At 39.0% G+C, this 19,344-nt stretch overlaps 1 protein-coding gene across 1 annotated transcript in view; it reads left to right on the top strand.

Moving 5' to 3' along the window:
• The first annotated feature begins 13,016 nt into the window (after nt 1-13,016).
• Nucleotides 13,017-19,344, top strand: part of FREM2 (FRAS1 related extracellular matrix 2) — a 305,213-nt gene continuing 298,885 nt past the window's right edge. Inside the window, exon 1 of the mRNA XM_053708413.1 lies at nt 13,017-18,197. Coding sequence (XP_053564388.1) covers nt 13,190-18,197 — 5,008 coding nt within the window. The 5' untranslated portion in view covers nt 13,017-13,189. The remainder of the gene's footprint in view (nt 18,198-19,344) is intronic.

The raw sequence follows: 19,344 nt of genomic DNA, 5'->3' as shown, positions 1-19,344 counted from the left end.
GTGGAGGCGACGTTGTGGGGGGCAGATTAGGGGTTAATAAATATAATATAGAGGACGGCGGTGTTAGGGGCAGCAGATTAGGGGTACATAGGGATAACGTAGGTTGCGGCGGTGTACGGAGCAGCAGATTAGGGGTTAATAATAATATGCAGGGGTCAGCGATAGCGGGGGCGGCAGATTAGGGGTTAGTAAGTGTAAGGTTAGGGGTGTTTAGACTCGGGGTACATGTTAGGGTGTTAGGTGCAGACATAGGAAGTGTTTCCCCATAGGAAACAATGGGGCTGCGTTAGGAGCTGAACGCTGCTTTTTTGCAGGTGTTTGGTTTTTTTTCAGCTCAAACTGCCTCATTGTTTCCTATGGGGGAATCGTGCACGAGCACGTTTTTGAAGCTGGCCGCGTCCGTAAGCACCTCTGGTATTGAGAGTGGCGGTAAATATGCCTGTACGCTCCCTTTTTGGAGCCTAACGCAGCCATTCTGTGAACTCTAAATACCAGCGGTATTTAAAAGGTGCGGGAGAAAAAAAGCATGCGTTAGCTACGTGGGTCGTTACCGACAAAACTCTAAATCTAGCCGAAACACTGCAGAAATGTAAAAATAGCCCTGGTTCCAAACGGTCAACAAATGGAAAAGTGATTTTGGTCACAAAGGGGTTAATAAAGGTTTTAACTATCTATATAGCGTAAATATTTCACATTCCGAAGTTCTGCACCTAGCAGAATATAGTAGTATTTATAAATAGATATTCTTATTTATATCTGTATATATCTATACCTATATATATATATATATATATATATATATATATATATATATATATATATATATATATATATATATATATATAGGTATAGAAAAATATTGTAACAAAATGCCATCAGATATATGTAGAAATATGTATTTATGAATAAATAGAAGATATTCTTGAATGTGAAGAACATTGGAATTTGAAATATTAATAGTTTCATGTCAGGTTAGAGTACTTGAGATTATGCAATCGGGTTTGCGCAAAAGGGGTGTTTTTTTCATTTTTTTCTCCATTGACTTCTATGGGGGAATACGTGAATAGCAAGCGATATTGTAAGTTTGGCTTTTTGCACTCATCGGGTTAGCACGCAAAAACAGTTTACTCATAATACGAGCGCAACCTGACGAGCGCAAAAGCTTACTTCTAGAGCAATTAATACTCATGCGGGAGTGTTAAGTAATGCTCCACTTGTAATCTGGCCCATAATCATTTGGCTTCAAAATAAATCCAAGTTTCATTTTAAGGATATGTCTTCCTTCCATGTGATTTTATGGGACATAAACGCTCATTCAACTGCTGGGTACAACTACAATAACTAGGTTACTATTCATCATGCTGTTATTTTTTCTCCTGTGCCTGCAGCTGTCTTTAAAGATATTCTCATAATTTAACCATTACAAATTGCTGGCTAGTGCTGCATCTTTGCACTAGGAACCGCCATCTTGGCATTTAACAGAAGCTGCATAAATGATCTGATCTGTGTTTTGTTGTCTCCAATCCATTAGCTAAATATAGCTGAACACCTCTTGTGCTGGCCAGCATTAAGGTTAAGGCTGTGACACACTGCAAGCGATGCGGCGCGAGGCAAAGCAGCTGCTTCGCTCCGCGTCGCATCACTTCTGAAGTTCAAATATTTCATCTCTGAGCGCTTAGCTACGCGACCTGACGCAGCAGAGTGCTCAGAGATGAAAAGGCAAGACACACTGAGCGCGCACAGCTGCATCTACACGCTGCGCATCGCTCTGCTTGCAGTGTGTCACAGCCTTTACACTGTTCGTTGTGAATGTTGTACTCAATATGTAAAGGAGGAACTCGTCTATTCACTCAGTTCTTTGCCTGCAATCCTCTTTCCTACTGTGTACCTGTGGGCCTGCTTCCATGCCTTTAGTACCTGTTTATAATACCAGCCAGATCTGCTACATTTTGTATAAAAACAGTCAGGTTTAAAGACACTGTCTCCAAAAGAATACTCTTTGAGAGATAATAAAGTGTATATGATGTGTTTAGTGTAACTTATATTCGCGTTTGTAGATAAAACTTATAATCTTTATTATTGGACCATGGACTTGGAAGGTAATGATTGGGTCCTGATCTGATATATCAGGTAGGTAATGTCAGATAAATGGTATAGTACTGCAATCTGCTCTATACCTATATTATAGCCTCAATATAGATTCTAAACATTATGTGAGAGACATATAGGAGAACTCCAGAATTGGGTGGCTGGTATTAATCACACTAAAGTCTACTGGTGAGAGCCAATAGATATGGCATATATTAACCTACTAAATAAATACACTATGTAATAATAGTAAAGACCCAGATGGCCCATATGTCAGCTAGTTATGTGTGGAGAATCACCCCCTTATATAAACTGAGGATAGCTTAGTAAATCAATTTGGTGATATCACAGCATAGGTAAATATTCCTCAATAAAAGGTAAATAATTAGGCAATAATCACCACTAAGATATGACAGTGGTATATAATATGCCATAAAGTCACACATAGAACACATATGTTAATAGTTAAATTCAAATAAGCAATATTTAGTTCACTTGTGTACCCACTTAAAATATGCTATTGCAGCATGCTGGATACACTATTACAACTTAATGCTTGCAGAGTGATTTCCCACTAAATGTGAGCAGGTAGCTGTATATGAAAGGGTTAGAAACAATGGCACTGTATAAACTATGTTGCTATTTAGTAAATACAATATTGTAGCATTGCAGTGATACTGCGCCTGTGTAGTTACTTCAAAGATACACTTGCTATATATGCGATAGTAAAATAATATGAGCCGTTGTGCTATTATTAATAACTATAACCTATATCCATTCCACTAAATGGTGCCATTGGTCCAACTTGTAAATCATAGATCTACTACATACCTATAGTATCTGCTGTTTGCCTATAGTACCTGTTTATGGAACCAGCCAGATCTGCTACATACCTATAACACCTGCTCTTTGCCTTTAGTGATGAATCTGTTTCTGACTATAGTACCTGAAAGATTTAATACATGCCCATAGTACCCCCTAAGTTGGCTACATTCATATAGTACATGCTGGCCTCCTACCTGCCAATACTACCTGCTGAATCTGTTCCTGCCTAAAGTACCTGATGGATCTACTAAATTCCTATAGTACCTTCTGAGCCTTCTACATTTGTTTAGTTCATACTGGCCTCCTACCCGCCAATAGTATCTGCTGCATCTGATAATTTACCTGGGCAAAAGGTACCTGCTGATCTACCTCTAGTACTTGATGTATCTGCTCCCTGCATAAAGTGCCTTAAAGGGGCAGTAAACTTACAAACTAATGCTATATAATTCTGCACATAGTGCAGAATTATATAACATTAGCTTACCGGCAGATGTATACATTAAAGTATTGCAGAAAATTTTTATGTAAAAGTTCATTTTACCAAAACGCCTCTCCTTGCTCTACTGAGTGGGTCTGGTTTTTTAAACAGCGCATCGCGGCAACACTGTCTAGTCACAGTGTGCCCGGTCGCGCCATTAAAATGAATGTAGCTCGCTCCTGCTCTGGTCTAGTAGCGGGAGCGAGCTACAGTCATTTTAATGGTGTGACCGGGCACACTGTGACTACACAGTGTTGCCGTGATGCGCTGTGTAAAAAAAACAGACCTGCTCAGTTAAGCAAGCAGCGGCATTCTGGTAAAATGACCTTTTACATACATATTTTCTGCAATACTTTAATGTATACATCTACCGGTAAGCTAATGTTGCAGAATTATATAACATTAGTTTGTAAGTTTACTGCCCCTTTAATAGTCTCATACCTATAATGTCTGCTGCCTGTCTATAGTACATATTCCTATTACCTGTCTACAGATCCTGTTGGCCTGTATCTGTCCAATCATTTCCTATTCCTTTGAACTCATAAAGGTCTACTTTTCTCCAGTGGCATCACTAGGGGGTGCAGGGGGTGCGGGCCGCACCTGAGTGACACCCTCCAGGGGGTGACACCACAAAGAATTTTTTTTTTTTTTTAATTGAAATTCAAAGAAATACATGTAGAGATGCATAGATTTTTTTTATTAGAGGGGCCGGCATTTGTGATCATTAGTGGGACTGGGGACTGCTAGCCTAAACCTGCCTGCCTATCTGTGCTCACTGCTCAGTGACGTGTGGAGCATGGAGTCACTCACTGCTGTGCTGTCTCTCTAAATGGGAACTGGGAAATCGTGAGGGGGATGCCTGGCACCTGACCGCATGACTGTCTGACACTGTTTATAAAGTGAAGGAGCCACGTATGATGCCCACCAGACTGGTACGGTAACGGTACACTAAGTGCACACTGAAGAGGTAGGAGGGGAGGGCGGGCAAGGGGGTGGGCAGAGGGCAGAGGTGATTGGCCATAAGAAGCGGTAGGCACGCGGCCCGGGGCTGTGCACTGACAGACTTGGAACAGAGTCAGAGAGCAGAATTTTCATAGTTTGTGCGCCTAAACCTTTTCTTCAGTGGTTTATTTTAGAGTGCTCTGTTTATGTTTCATTTGATGCTCTGCTGAGTCAGGGAGCAGCTCTAGGCATGAGATTTATAATTAATGCAGTGCAGTTTACATATTTTGTATGTGTGTGTGTCTGAGTTTTTGTGTGTGTGTCTCATTGTTTTTGTGTGTGTGTGTATCTAAGTGTTTTTGTGTGTGTGTTTTTGTGTGTGTGTCTGAGTGTGTTTCCCCTCCTACCTCTTCAGTGTGCACTTAGGGTACCGTGTGTGTGTTTTTGTGTGTGTGTCTGAGTGTGTTTCTGAGTGTTTGTGTGTGCATCTGAGTGTGTTTTAAGTGTGTCTGAGTGTTTGTATGTGTGTGTGCCTGTGTTTTTGTGTGTGTCTGCTTTCTGGGGGGGGGGTGACACCATAACTTACCGCACCAGGTGACACCAACCCTAGTGACGCCACTGCCTTTCTCATTATAAGAAATTGTACCTCCTACAAATATGATTAAGCCTACTATACTAATATTACACTGCATTTTTCATGCCCTTGTTTACAAATAAAATTTACATTGGAGAAAGAGCATCAGATGCATGAAATATCCTTCTAGCACAGGTAGCAAGTACAGTACACATACTATATAGATATACTTAAAGATAACTTTAATATACTTTACTAAGCATAAGACTTAGTTTTAAATATTTTGAAAACTATTTGGCCTATCTACAAATAAAAATACTTTGGCATTTTTGTATTAATTGTATATTCTAAGAAAGAATTTTATTTTTTACAGTATATGATTGTTTTATTTGAAAGTGTTAGAGTGCAAAGACAAAATCTTACATATCATAAAAGCTTACCAATTTATTGCACTTAATGCACAGGAGCATGGATTCTATTAGGTGCATTACAAATATTCACCTAGATTATGAGTTTTGCGCTAAACAGGGTGCGAAAGAACACAACAAAAGTTGCGTTATTTCACCCTCCATATCGCTGCCATTACGAGTTTTTGAAAAGCCGCCTTGTGCGTGCGATATTGTGGCATTGAGCTCCATACAGCACAAAAATCCAAGGGCTGCTTTGACGTGCTCGTGCACACTTTACCCCATAGACATCAATGGGGAGAGAGTGTTAGAAAAAACCTAACACCTAAAGTACGGAATGGTGATTGCCGTAACGCAACCCCATTAATGTCTATGGGGAAAAACAAGTTACACCCTAACATAAACCCCAAGTCTAAACAGCCCTAATCTGCTGCCCTCGACATTGCCACCACTATAATAAAGTTATTAGCCCCTAATCTGCCGCCCACAACATCGCCAACACTAATAAAAGTTATTAACCCCTAATCCACCGCTCCCGACATCGCTGCCACTAAATAAAGTTATTAACCCCTAAACCTTCAGCCTCCCACATCTCTGCCACTAAAAAAGCCTATTAACCCCTAAGCCAGCCCCCCACATCCCAAAACACTAAATTAAACTATTAACCCCTAAACCTAACACCCCCGTAACTTTAAATTAAAATTACTATGTAACTCTATTTAAATAAATACCTGTGAAATCAATATAAACCTAACATTAAACTATATATTAAACTAACATTACTATTCTAATAAAATAATAAAAAATATTGGTTGTTCAAATCAGCCAATAGGATTTCAGTAGCTCTCATCCTATTGGCTGTTTTGAACAGACAATAGTATTTCAGAAGCTCTCATCCTATTGGTTGATTTAAATTTGAAGAATCAAATCAGCCAATAGGAATGCAAGGGATACCATTTTGAAATGGCTACCTTACATTAAACTTCAGTGTACGGCAGCGACCGTATGAAGAGGACACTCCGCGCAGGATGGGTCCGCCTCCGTGATGAAGATAGAAGACGCCCCCGGGATGGATGAAGACCTCACCGCCTGGATGAAATCCTCGCTGTCTGGATGGAGATGGATGTCCGGACTTCAAAAACCATGAGTAGATCTTCTGGGGTTAGTTTTTTTTTTTAGATTAGGGTTTGGGCTTTGAAAAAGAGCTAAATGCCCTTTTAAGGGCAATGCCCATACAAATGCCCCTTTAGGGGCAATGGGTAGCTTAGATTTTTTTAGAGTTAGATTTTTTATATTGGGGCGTTGGTTGGGTGGTGGGTTTTATTGTTGGGGGGGCTTTGTATTTTCTTACAGGTAAAGAACGGATTTATTTAAGGTAATGCCTTACACAAGGCCATTTTAAGGGCTATTGGCAGTTTATTGTAGGCTAGGGGGTGTTTTTATTTTGGGGGGCTTTTTTATTTTTATAGGGCTATTAGATTAGGTGTAATTGTTTTTATTTTTGATAATCTCATTTTTTTTTTTTGTAATCTTAGTGGTTTTTATTTTTTGGGATTTTAGTGTTTATTATTTTTGGTAAACTTGGACTATTTAAATTTTCCGTAGGATTTTGTTTGTTTTTTTAGTTGTAATTTAGATTTTTTATTTTTTTTCGTAGTGTTAGGTTGTTTTAAATTTACAATTTAAATATTTTAATTGGTAGTTTTTGTTTTTTTTTGTTTTTTTTTTTATTAGAATAGTAATGTTAGGTTAATTTATAGTTTAATCTTAAGTTTATTTTTATTTAACAGGTAAGTTTTTATTTATTTAAATAGAGCTATATTGTACTTTTAATTTAAAGTTAGGGGGTGTTAGGTTTAGGGGTTAATAGTTTAATTTAGTGTTTTGCTATGTTGGAGGCCAATGGTTTAGGGGTAATTAGGTTTATTTAGTGGCGGAGATGTGGGAGGCCGGATGTTTAGGGGTTAATAAATGTATTTAGTGGTGGTGATCTCAGGGAGCGGCGGAATAGGAGTTAATAACTTTATTATAGTGTGGCGATGTTGAGGAGTGATGGTTTAATGGTTAATATATTTAAATAGTGTTGGCGATGTGGGTGGGTAGCAGATTAGGGGTTAATATGTTTATTTAATAGCTGCAATGTGAGTGGAAGGCAGAGTAGAGGTTAATAAGTTTAATATAGTGTTTGTGATGCATGAGGGCCTCGGTTTAGGGGTTAATAGGTAGTTTATGGGTGTTAGTGTACTTTGTAACACTTTAGTTATGAGTTTTGTCAAACATTTTTGTTACACAAAATCCATAACTACTGCTCTCAGATGGCGGTATGGATTGTGTCGGTATAGGGTGTAACGCAAGCATTTTAGCCTCACCGCACAACCTGTAATACCGGCGCTATGGAAATCCCACACAAAAACATAATTTTTTTTAGTGCGGGATTGACGTTGCGTTACAGGCTAAAATGCTTGCGGTATAGCAATACCAATACGACTTGTAATATGCGTTCCTGGCCAGTACACTGAAATTGCCATTTTTTTCAGCGTTAAAAGCCGCAATGCAAAACTCATAATCTAGGTGAAAGATAATAATAATACAAATGGTTGAGATTATTAACTGAGGTTAGCGATTTTGGTAATGGTTAAACCTTAAAGGTACATTTCCAGCCAAAATTGGAATTCAGTTTTGAATAGAAATAGTTTTGTAATATAAATCTATTAGCAAAAATGCTTCTAATAAAAGCTAACACCGTTTAAAAAGTGTAAGCACCGTGCACCAGCATTTTAAACACAGTACTTGCTCAGAGAGTCTAAGGTGCTTTTACAATCTGGTAATGACTCAATTTGTTAATTGCTGACATTATACAAGCCCCACTTGTGCTTTGAGTAGCTGCAGCATTTAAAATTCTGGTGCACTGAGAATATCTAGCTATGCTTCACATGCACGTGCAGAGAAATGTTAACACTAAAACATTAATAACTTTTACTAGAAACATTTTGCCAATACATGTATATTGCAAATATTTGTCTATTCAAATATGTAATTCATCTGTGTGCATTTAAATTTTGATCGGAATGTCCCTTTAATGTCTGGGAGAACTCCATCACTCTTTTGTATCCACGGAATTAATGTGAGCCCCCTCCTTGTAGTAATGTAAACTGCATTATTAACATCAGAGTGATGTTATTTATTTATTTATTTGTTTGTTTATTTATCAGAAAATGTCATTAGCTTTCAATCTCTGTCATCCTTCAAACAGACATTGATGAAAAATAATAATTTCAGGCAGAGATAAGCATCCACATCAACATAGTTGCTGATTACATAGATGTACCCAGCAATTACACATTTTCAAAAACAAATTATTTAAAGGGATACGAAACCCCAAAAAAGTATTTTGTGATTCAGACAGAGCATGAAATAAAAATAAATAAAAAACGTCCAATGTACTTCTATTATCAAAGCAGGTCTGTTTTCTTCTCCTAAGCGCATCGCAGGCATGCTGTCTAATCACAGCCGGCCCGATCGCGCTGTTAAACTCAGTGTAGTTCGCTCCCACTACCAGACCAGAGCGGGAGCAAGCTACATTGAGTTTAATAGCACGATCGGGCACGCTGTGACTAGACAGCATGCCTGCGATGCGCTTAGGAGAAAAAAAACAGACCCGCTCAGTAGAGCCAGGAGCCGCGTTCTGTTTTCGTTGCAAAATATCTATATAACCCTTTGTTTTAGAAACATGGCGGTAAGCTAATGTTATATAATTCTGCACTATGTACAGAATAATATAACATTATTTGCTAGGTTTACTGTCCCTTTAAATATGAATATTGCATAACTATGGTTTTTCATGTTTTCGTCTACTTGACAACAAAGGGCTCAAATACACTTAAATATATTTGTCTATATATATATATATATATATATATATATATATATATACACACACACATATGTATTTATATGTGTATATCTGTCTGTAAATATATATATCTATATATATATATATATACACACATATATACGTACACAAACACACACACACACATATATATATATATATATATATATATGTACACACATACCACATACACACATATACATATTTAGAATGTATATGTATATATCTCTATGTTAAAGATCTTTGCCTGCCCTTTTTGTGAGACCTCATATCTGCCCTTTTTTTGAGCAATATATTGTTTTAATAATTTTATTGTGTTATTATGATTGTAACTATACTTTTAAATGTATTTTTGATATGTTTTGTGACACGTTTTTGTTTTGCGTAACAGTTAGCTAGACCTCTGGGGCTGTGGTAATCATTCTAGCGTAAATGGCGATTACATTCAGGCATTCGTGTTTACTTTCAACTTGTAAGCGCTCGGTGCATATTACTTTGTACAAACTCAGTGGAATTATGAAAACAAACATTTTTCAGAGTTAGCTTACAGAAAAAGGGAACAAATAAATAATTAAATTATATTGCAAAGTTTTTTGACTGCACACATTTAAACATTCTATTTTACAATCTCTTACTGTTTAATATCCCTTTAATTTCTGCATGGTCCATTAAGTCCTATCCCAGCGCCACAAGGGGGCTAGAGTCTCTACAGGAAGGCTTATCTGGCTTTTTGTCATAAATCTTCTAGAGCAACATATCATGGGTTAGTGTTCAGTAAATGCTAGCGAAATGTAAATTCAGGTTCTTACCCATGCTCAGAAGAGGCAGAATGCAACTTGAAAGGACAACAAAAAATATGTATATAAATATAATAAAACAGGTAGTTATAAACAACTTTCCAGTTTACTTCTATTATCAAATGTTCTTTGTTTTCTTGTTATCCTTTGTTGAGATACAGGAAGGTAAGCTCAGGAGCATGCACGTGTATGCAGCACTAAAAAGCAGCAGTTTTGCAACAATGTTATATATTAGCAAGAGCCTTAGGTGGCAGCAATATTTCCCGTCATGTAAAGCTCCAGAAATGTGCACGCTACCTATCTAGATATCTCTTCAACAAAGAATAACATGAGTACAATGCAAATTTCATAATAGAAGTACATTGAAAAGTTTTTTTAAATTGTATTCTGTATCTGATTCATATGGGTGTCCTGACCCTTTAAGTTCTCAGAGTGTCTGCTCTCTTACCTGCCTGTAGGCTGTGGCTACACTCAGAATTTTTAAATGCTCAATGTTCAAGAAAGTTGTTTGCTTTTTAAAGGGACAGCAAAGTAAAAGGAAACGTTCATGATTATGATAGAGCATGTAGTTTAGAACATATTTCTAATTTACTTAAGTTTTAAAATTTGCTTTGTTCTCTTGAAATATTTTGTTTAAGAATAAATCTAGGTAGGCTGTAGGAGCTCAGGAGCGTGCACGTGTCTTTAGCAGTCTATGGCAGTGATGTTTACAACTGTGTATAATATTGCTATAAACAATGTTTCAAACACTCCTGCCAGATGGCTAGATACACGTGCACGCTCCTGAGCTCACCTAAGATTACTAACAGAATTTAGCAAAATTTAAAATAGTAGCAAAAGTAAGTAGTCATTCTCTATTTCAATCTAATTAGGTTTAATTCTGACTTTACTGTCCCTTTAACATAATCTGTTTATGCTAACGTCTATTTTGATTGAACATATTTTTTTACTAAAGAAGCACTTTTTCATATCTTTTAACAATATTATATTTAAATAATAAAACGTGAATGGATTAGTTCATTGTAAACAAGTTTTATACATCAGAGACAGAACTCATCAATTAAAAGATTTATTCAACTTAAAGGGATAGGAAAGTCAAAATGAAACTTGCATTATTCAGATAGAGCAGGTCATTTTAAGACACTTAAATTCACTTCTATTTTCAAATTAGCTTTGTTTACTTGGTATCCCTTGTTGAAAAGCATTAATCAAATGGTAATGATAATGTTAGTTTTGAAAAGTTCAGCAGGTGTAGGTTTATGCAAAGCTAGTGATTGGGATAGACTGCAGAGTGTGTGTGTGTGATGTGACTACCTGGCTTCAGTGTGTGTGTAGCAGTGTTCTGTATAAGTACAGCAAGGATCAGGCTGTTGTGTGTATTAGCATTGCTGTGTGTGTATAGAATGTTGTGCTGTGGATGTCAGGCTGCTCTGTGTGTGTGTTGCAGTGTTTTGTATGAATACAGCAGGGATCATATGTGTGTGTGAGTGTGTGAGTAAATGTGTGTGTGAGAGTGTGAGTAAATGTGTGTGAGTGTGAGTAAATGTGTGTGTGCGTGTAAATGTGTGTGTGAGTGTAAATGTGTGTGTGAGAGTGTGAGTAAATGTGTGTGAGGCTATGTGTGTGTGAGTGAGTAAATGTGTGTGTGAGAGTGTGAGTAAATTTGAGAGTGAGTAAATGTGTGTGTGAGAGTGGGAGTGAATGTGTGTGAGGCTATGTGTGTGAGGCTATGTGTGTGTGAGTAAATGTGCGAGAGAGTGAGTAAATGTGTGTGTGAGATTGTGAGTAAATGTGTGTGAGGCTGTGTGTGTGTGAGTGAGTAAATGTGTGTGTGAGAGTGAGTAAATGTGTGTGAGAGTGAGTAAATGTGTGAGAGAGTGAGTAAATGTGTGAGACAGTGAGTAAATGTGTGTGAGGCTATGTGTGTGTGAGTGAGTAAATGTGTGAGAGAGTGAGTAAATGTGTGAGAGAGTGAGTAAATGTGTGAGACAGTGAGTAAATGTGTGTGAGGCTATGTGTGTGTGAGTGAGTAAATGTGTGTGTGAGAGTGAGTAAATGTGTGAGAGAGTGAGTAAATGTGTGAGACAGTGAGTAAATGTGTGTGAGGCTATGTGTGTGTGAGTGAGTAAATGTATGTGAGAGAGTGAGTAAATGTGTGAGACAGTGAGTAAATGTGTGTGAGGCTGTGTGTGTGTGTGAGTGAGTAAATGTGTGTGTGAGAGTGAGTAAATGTGTGAGACAGTGAGTAAATGTGTGTGAGGCTGTGTGTGTGTGTGAGTGAGTAAATGTGTGTGTGAGAGTGAGTAAATGTGTGAGAGAGTGAGTAAATGTGTGAGACAGTGAGTAAATGTGTGTGAGGCTATGTGTGTGTGAGTGAGTAAATGTATGTGAGAGTGAGTAAATGTGTGAGACAGTGAGTAAATGTGTGTAAAATAAATAATCTAGTCATAGAAATAAAAAAAAAACTAAGAGCAATTTGTTAACCCCTTTGGCTAGCAGAAATTAAATACATTGCTTTTGCACTCTCTCGTAGCCAAACGGTTAATTCAGCACCCGCTATGTGCCAGCCAGGGACAGGAGCTCCTATTCCAGCAGACTCGCTGCAGGGTCTAAGGTTTCAGCGCCAGCTGAGGGTTAGAACTATTCCCACAGCTCGTGTCACCGCTTCTGCTGTGTAAATCATTTCTCATATTCACAATATCTCTCCGCTTGTAAAGTTTAATCACTAAGGAGCAGACAGGCTGCCACCCACGACGTGCGCTGTGCCCCTGTAGCCCGGCTCGTGTCCCACCAGACCCCGCTAGGACCATAGAGCGCTGCCCTGCTGTGTCCTCCTGGACGTTCGCCTCAACAGGTCACCTCTCCAACAACCTGTTACAAAATAACAGCGCCTCCGTCCATGATTGATAGGACGGGAGGCCAATCAGGGAGGAGCCTTTGCCAACTCAACCAATTAGCATACTGAGGGCTAATATTGTCCCACCCAATTGCTCCTTTGGGACTAAAGGGAAATTAAAAACCACCCTCACAGCCAGACCTGTGCACTGGAAGCAGGGAGGGCGCTGTGGGGTGAAACCTGCTGCTTGGGTGGGTGTCTTGCTGTAAATGCCCCTCTTTTGGAGTTGAGAGACTTTTTGAAAGCGTTAAGGGGACCTTTTGCTGAGGAGCACCCCAGCAGCTGTAAATATGGCACAAACGATACGGACTGCTGCAGGAAAGCATGTGTGGATTCTATTGTGTGTATGGCTGCTGTTAGTCTACAAAACAAGTGCACAGAGAGGGGTGCTGGATGGTTCGCATTTGTCATATGGACCCCTGGAAGACACCATTCTGGTTGCAAATAACGTTATCAGAGTCCCCTTCGGAAGATCGGTGTACTTAGACCCTATCCACGACCTAGTGATTCAAGTGCAGCCTGGGGATAAATGTCACATCACTGTGTTGAATAACGACCCCCTAACCCAGAGACCTGGACATATGTCCCCCAACAGATTTCCATGTGACTTTGGTTCCAGGGAAGTAAAATATTCTCACCTGGGAGCCCGCAGCCCTTCCAAAGACAGAGTTAAACTACAGCTTCGCTATGACACACAAACTAGGACGATAATAATTCCATTTATGATTGAGGTCGAGGTGGTCTTCACCCAGCTGGAAGTGGTCACCAAGAACATGCCACTGACTGTGGAAAAGCTGCTGGGGACTAGCAATCCTGTTGATAGAAAGACTCTGGAATTTACCTTTGACAGGAGTTCAGAGATCTGCAGGATCACACCGCTTGTTGGATTAGGTGGGCATCCTAGATATGGACGCCTGCTGCATACCACTGGCCAGATGCTGGACTGTGATGAATTCTTGCAGCTGGGGGTCCGCTATCAGCACACTGCATCCACCCAGTCCCCCAACAGAGACTTTATCCCCATGCTGGTGGAATTACATGATAAAAGGGGCAACTTGCTCAAGCAGGAACATTTTCAGCTCTTGGTTAGAATCCGTGAAGGGCTGGAGAACACTCAGCCAAAACCTAGCTTCATAGCCATGATGATGATGGAGGTGGATCAGTTTGTTATGACAGCAATTACTCCTGATATGTTGGCTGCAGAGGACGCAGAATCTGACCCTGGTGACCTTATATTTAACATCACTTCTTATTTTGGCCCCGGACAGGGTCAGATTGTCAGTACTGATGACCGAAATTTGCCTATCACATCTTTCTATCAGAGGGACCTCCAGGAGCTCAGGATTGCCTACAAACCACCACCTGAAGATTCAAACTCTGAACGTATCTTTGAAGTAGAACTAGAGGTGGTCGATACTGAAGGTGCAGTGTCAGAGCCGTTTGCATTCATGATTGTGGTAAAGCCAATGAATACTCTTGCTCCAGTAGTAACACGCAATACTGGACAGCTCCTATATGAGGGTCAGTCTCGACCACTCTCTAGTGCAGATAACCTACAGATCAGTGATGAAGACAACTTGGATGAGGTTAGAGTCACTGTGATAGATGGCCTAAGACATGGCCAGTTGTCCCTCCTAAATTTCCCTCCAGAAGGTTCCAAATTCTTCACAGCTTCTGATTTGGACCAAGGCAGGGTAATATACCAGCATGATGGCAGCGACACCTACAGTGACAATATCATTTTCCGTATGACTGATGGACAACATGAGGTGGAGTTTTTGTTTCCAATTACTGTGGTGCCTACAGATGATGAGCCGCCTATAATCAATGCTAACACAGGATTGATGATTTCAGAGAAAGAAGTGCACCCACTGACCCCGTTTGTGTTAAGTGCTACAGATATTGACTCAGACGATGCCACTATACTTTTTACCTTAGAGCAACCATATTCCTCTATGGGAGTAATGGTGCTACGACAAACTGAGATACCTCAAGATCCTTCTGAATGGAATTTCATCCCTAATTTAAATGTGTATGAGAAGCAGGTCAGAGAGTGGTCACAGCAGGACATTGTAGATGGCAAGTTGTATTACAAACACACTGGGCAGCACAGCACAGTTGCTGTCATGGATCAAATAATCTTTAGGGTTCGGGATGACAACGACCCCCCGAATCTCTCTGGTGAACATACATTTATAGTAAAAATAAACCCCATAGATGACTTGCCTCCTGAGCTTTACCTAGGTACTTCTTTGAAGATGGTGGTAGAGGAGTATCAACTCACCCACTTCAGGAAGAAATTCCTGCGTTATACTGATTTAGATTCTGATGACAGGGACCTCAAATATACAGTGACAGTTCCACCATCTGACACTGATGAAAACAACCCAGTGCTTATGGGATTTATAGTATTGACCGAAAACCCAGACCATGTTGTTACAGAGTTCACACAAGCACAGGTAAACCACCACAAGGTTTCATATAAACCCCCAGATCTGGAGCTTGGAATTACGCCACGAGTGGTTCAGTTTCAGTACACAGTAGAGGATATGTCAGGGAATTCTGCCGGAGGAACATTCACCATTTTTCTGCAGCCAGTAGACAATAAACCCCCTAGCATTACAAATACAGGTTTCACTGTATCTGAAAGAGGAACGCATGTTATTAGCAAAGCAGAATTGGATGCCACTGATGCAGACACAGACCGTACTAAGATCACTTTTACACTCACACAAATCCCAATACATGGCCAGTTGCTATATTATAACAATGTCATGCAAGTTGGGGAGATATTTAGCTTAGAAGATATCCCTGCAGGCAGAGTATCTTATGTCCACAACGGTGAGGAATCCGCAAGTGATTCGTGCACATTAGATGTAAGTGATGGGGTACATGTTGTAACTATTATCATAAAAATAACTGTACGCCTGGTGGATGATGAAGTTCCTAGACTTATGTTACCCTCTGGGACTATAGGTTCATATTTAGATGTATTGGAAGGAAGCTCTACTGAAATCACATCTAATGTCATCCAGGGTACAGATGCAGATACAGATGACCTAATGCTGACTTTCATAGTGGAAGATCCTCCTCTTTATGGAGAAATTTTAGTTAATGGTTTTGTTTCTGAAAGATTTTCTCAAAGGGACATTATTGACGGTTCAGTAGTTTATGTGCATACATCTGGGGAAATTGGTCTTCAAAAAAAAGAAGACTCTTTTAATTTGACCTTATCAGATATGTCTGAAGAGTGGACTATAGGAGGAAACAGAGTTAATGGAGTTCAGGTTCAGGTGACTGTCTTACCTGTAGACAACCAGCCCCCAATTGTTACTGTAGGTTCTCAGTTTATAGTCATTGAAGGGGAAAAAAGTGTCATCACCTCATCACATTTAAGTGCACAAGATGCAGACACCCCCAATGATGATATACTATGCACTATAGTTGTACAGCCAACCTCTGGGTATTTAGAAAACATTTCCCCAGCACCAGGCTCTGAAAAATCTAGAGCAGGCACTGCAATAAGTGCATTCACCTTAAAGGATATCAGATCCGGGAACATTTATTATGTACAAAGCATCCACAAAGGCGTAGAACCTGTAGAAGACAGGCTGACTTTCCGTTGCTCAGATGGAGTTAATTTCTCACAAAAACATTTCTTTCCAGTTGTAATAATACCCACCAATGATGAGAAGCCTGATATTTATATGAGAGAATTCGTTGTTATGGAAGGGATGAGTCTGGTTATTGATACACCCATACTTAATGCTGCAGATGCAGATATTCCAGCAGATGAGCTTATTTTCTTTATTATAAAGCCCCCAAAACATGGGCACATAGTAAACCAGCTTACCAATGGCACTGTATTAGTTCACAGCTTTGGTCTTGAGGATATAAAGGAGAGCTCAAGCATTCTGTATGAGCACGATGACACAGAGACTAAAGAGGATAGTTTTGAAATTCAGTTGACAGATGGTAAACATCCAGTGGTTAAAACCGTGCTTATCATGATTATACCTGTTGACGATGAGACCCCTAGGATGACTATTAATGATGGGCTGGAGATTGAAATAGGGGAATCTAAACTTATTAATAATAAAATTTTAAAAGCTACAGATTTAGACTCAGATGACAAAACACTGACTTATATAATAAGATATGGTCCAGGGCAAGGCTTGCTACAAATAAGGAGGCCTCATGGCGGGCTTGAAAATATAACAATAGGGATGAATTTTACACAAGAGGAAGTAGACAATGATCTAATACAGTATGTGCACTTTGGTCAGGAGGGCATCCGTGACCTTTTTAAGTTTGATGTGACAGATGGCATTAACCCCTTAATTGATCGTTATTTTTATATAACTGTGGGTGGCATTGACATGGTGTTCCCAGATGTGATCAGCAAAGGAGTTTCTTTAAAGGAAGGTGGCAAAGTTACCCTCACTACTGATTTGTTGAGCACTAGTGACTTGAATAGTCCAGATGAACACTTGGTGTTCACAATTACCAGGGCCCCGATAAGAGGGCACCTTGAATGTACAGATTTTCCTGGAGTACCCATCACATCTTTCACTCAGCTCCAGTTAGCAGGTAACAAAGTCTATTACACTCATACCTCGGATGATGAAATCAAGATGGACAGTTTTGAATTTGAAGTTACTGATGGTTACAATCCTGTTTTCCGCACATTTAGGATATCCATCAGTGACGTGGATAATAAAAAGCCAGTGCTCACTATCCATGAACTAGTGGTTAGAGAAAACGATAATAAACTGATAACCCCATTTGAACTGACAGTGGAGGACAGAGATACCCCAGATAAGCTGCTAAAATTCTTTGTTACTCAGGTGCCAATTCATGGGAAAATCATGTATAACAACAGCAGATCTGTGTCCACTTTCACTAAGCAGGATCTAAATGACAACCTAATCAGCTACAAACATGGTGGCACAGAGTCTACCGAGGACAGCTTCTCCTTCACAGTCACTGATGGTACCCACACAGATTTTTATGTGTTTCCGGACACAGTCTATGAAACCAAACGCCCACAGACGATGAAGATCCAGATCATTTCTGTAGATAACGGGATACCCCAAATTGTGGTCAACAAGGGGGCACCTACTCTACGCATTTTAACCACAGGCCATTTGGGATTTGTAATCACCAACAAGTTCCTTAAGGCAGAGGATAGGGACAGTATCCACCTGTCCCTCCGTTTCCGGATCACAGAAGGTCTCAACCATGGATATCTGATCAACCTGGACAAAGGAAACCACAGCATCAACCTGTTTACTCAAGGTAATATTCCATGTATTTGATAGAGTCCTCTAGGTACCTTATTATAAATTACAGATAATATATTTTGTATTGCACGCATCACAATTTATAATTATGCTCTAATATATATTGCTGTAATTGCATTCGTTTATATTACATTACCTTGTGTATCTCACGCATCTTACATTCTAGTTCTACTCATTTAATATTATTGTGTTTAATGTATTACTTAAGAACTGTATTCCCTCGTTTTTCTCTGCATTGTCACTATGAGGCAGGTTAAAGCAACTGGCAAATATATATGTGATGTAGCTACAGTGGAATATATTTAATACATATCCGATTGTAAGTATGTTATCCCTGTTCTTGGATCCTTATTTGTAAGAATGAACTGATATGTAGCTAAACAGCTTTTTACATATAAAAAAGAATACACTTTACATAGTGCCCAGTGCTTGCTGGAAACAGTAGCTCTTGCATGTAAATATACTAGAATAATGCCAAAGATTTAGTTCATATATTATCAAAGATAGACATAGAAACTACAATTAAATGCCATCAAATTATAAAACTGGGCTGCTTTTGCTTTACATTGAACTATATATATTATACAAATACTTTACACATGTTTGCAAAAATGTAAAATTGTTACTTTTATATTATCTGAACTTGTAACAAGCACTTACATAAGAGCAACACAAATACAAATACTGAGATATATCCTGCTGGCACAGAAAAACACTCCCACATCAAGTCTGAACTGGTGTTCTTTTTTTGTCTTGCAGGGCTATGTTAAACAGTAAGAAAGACAGGAAATAATGAATTCTGTGACATTTTTTTAGAAAAATGCCATAGTTTGAGTGTTCTGTCAAGAAATATAAATGAGGATAATTTATGACATTCTCTTCAATAATTAGAGAACTCATGAATTTTCTGATACTGACAGAACAATAATGGTGTCATGTTTATTTCATAATTTAAGTTATTAAAAACGACACAATAAGTAATCTGATATATATAGTTAGTATAGAGCCATTTAGGAATATGTCATGCATATATCTCCACTGTTAAATAATGCAACACTATGTTAAAGGCAAAGCTCAACATATTGCACTTAGAATACTTTATGGAGGCAGTGATTGGAAATGGATTTGTCAAGAAAATGTAA

The sequence above is a fragment of the Bombina bombina genome, chromosome 3 (assembly GCF_027579735.1).
Source record: "Bombina bombina isolate aBomBom1 chromosome 3, aBomBom1.pri, whole genome shotgun sequence".
Classification (NCBI taxonomy): Eukaryota; Metazoa; Chordata; class Amphibia; order Anura; family Bombinatoridae; genus Bombina; species Bombina bombina.
Note: the sequence above shows the minus strand (reverse complement) of the source record. Positions and strands in the feature narration are given on the sequence as shown.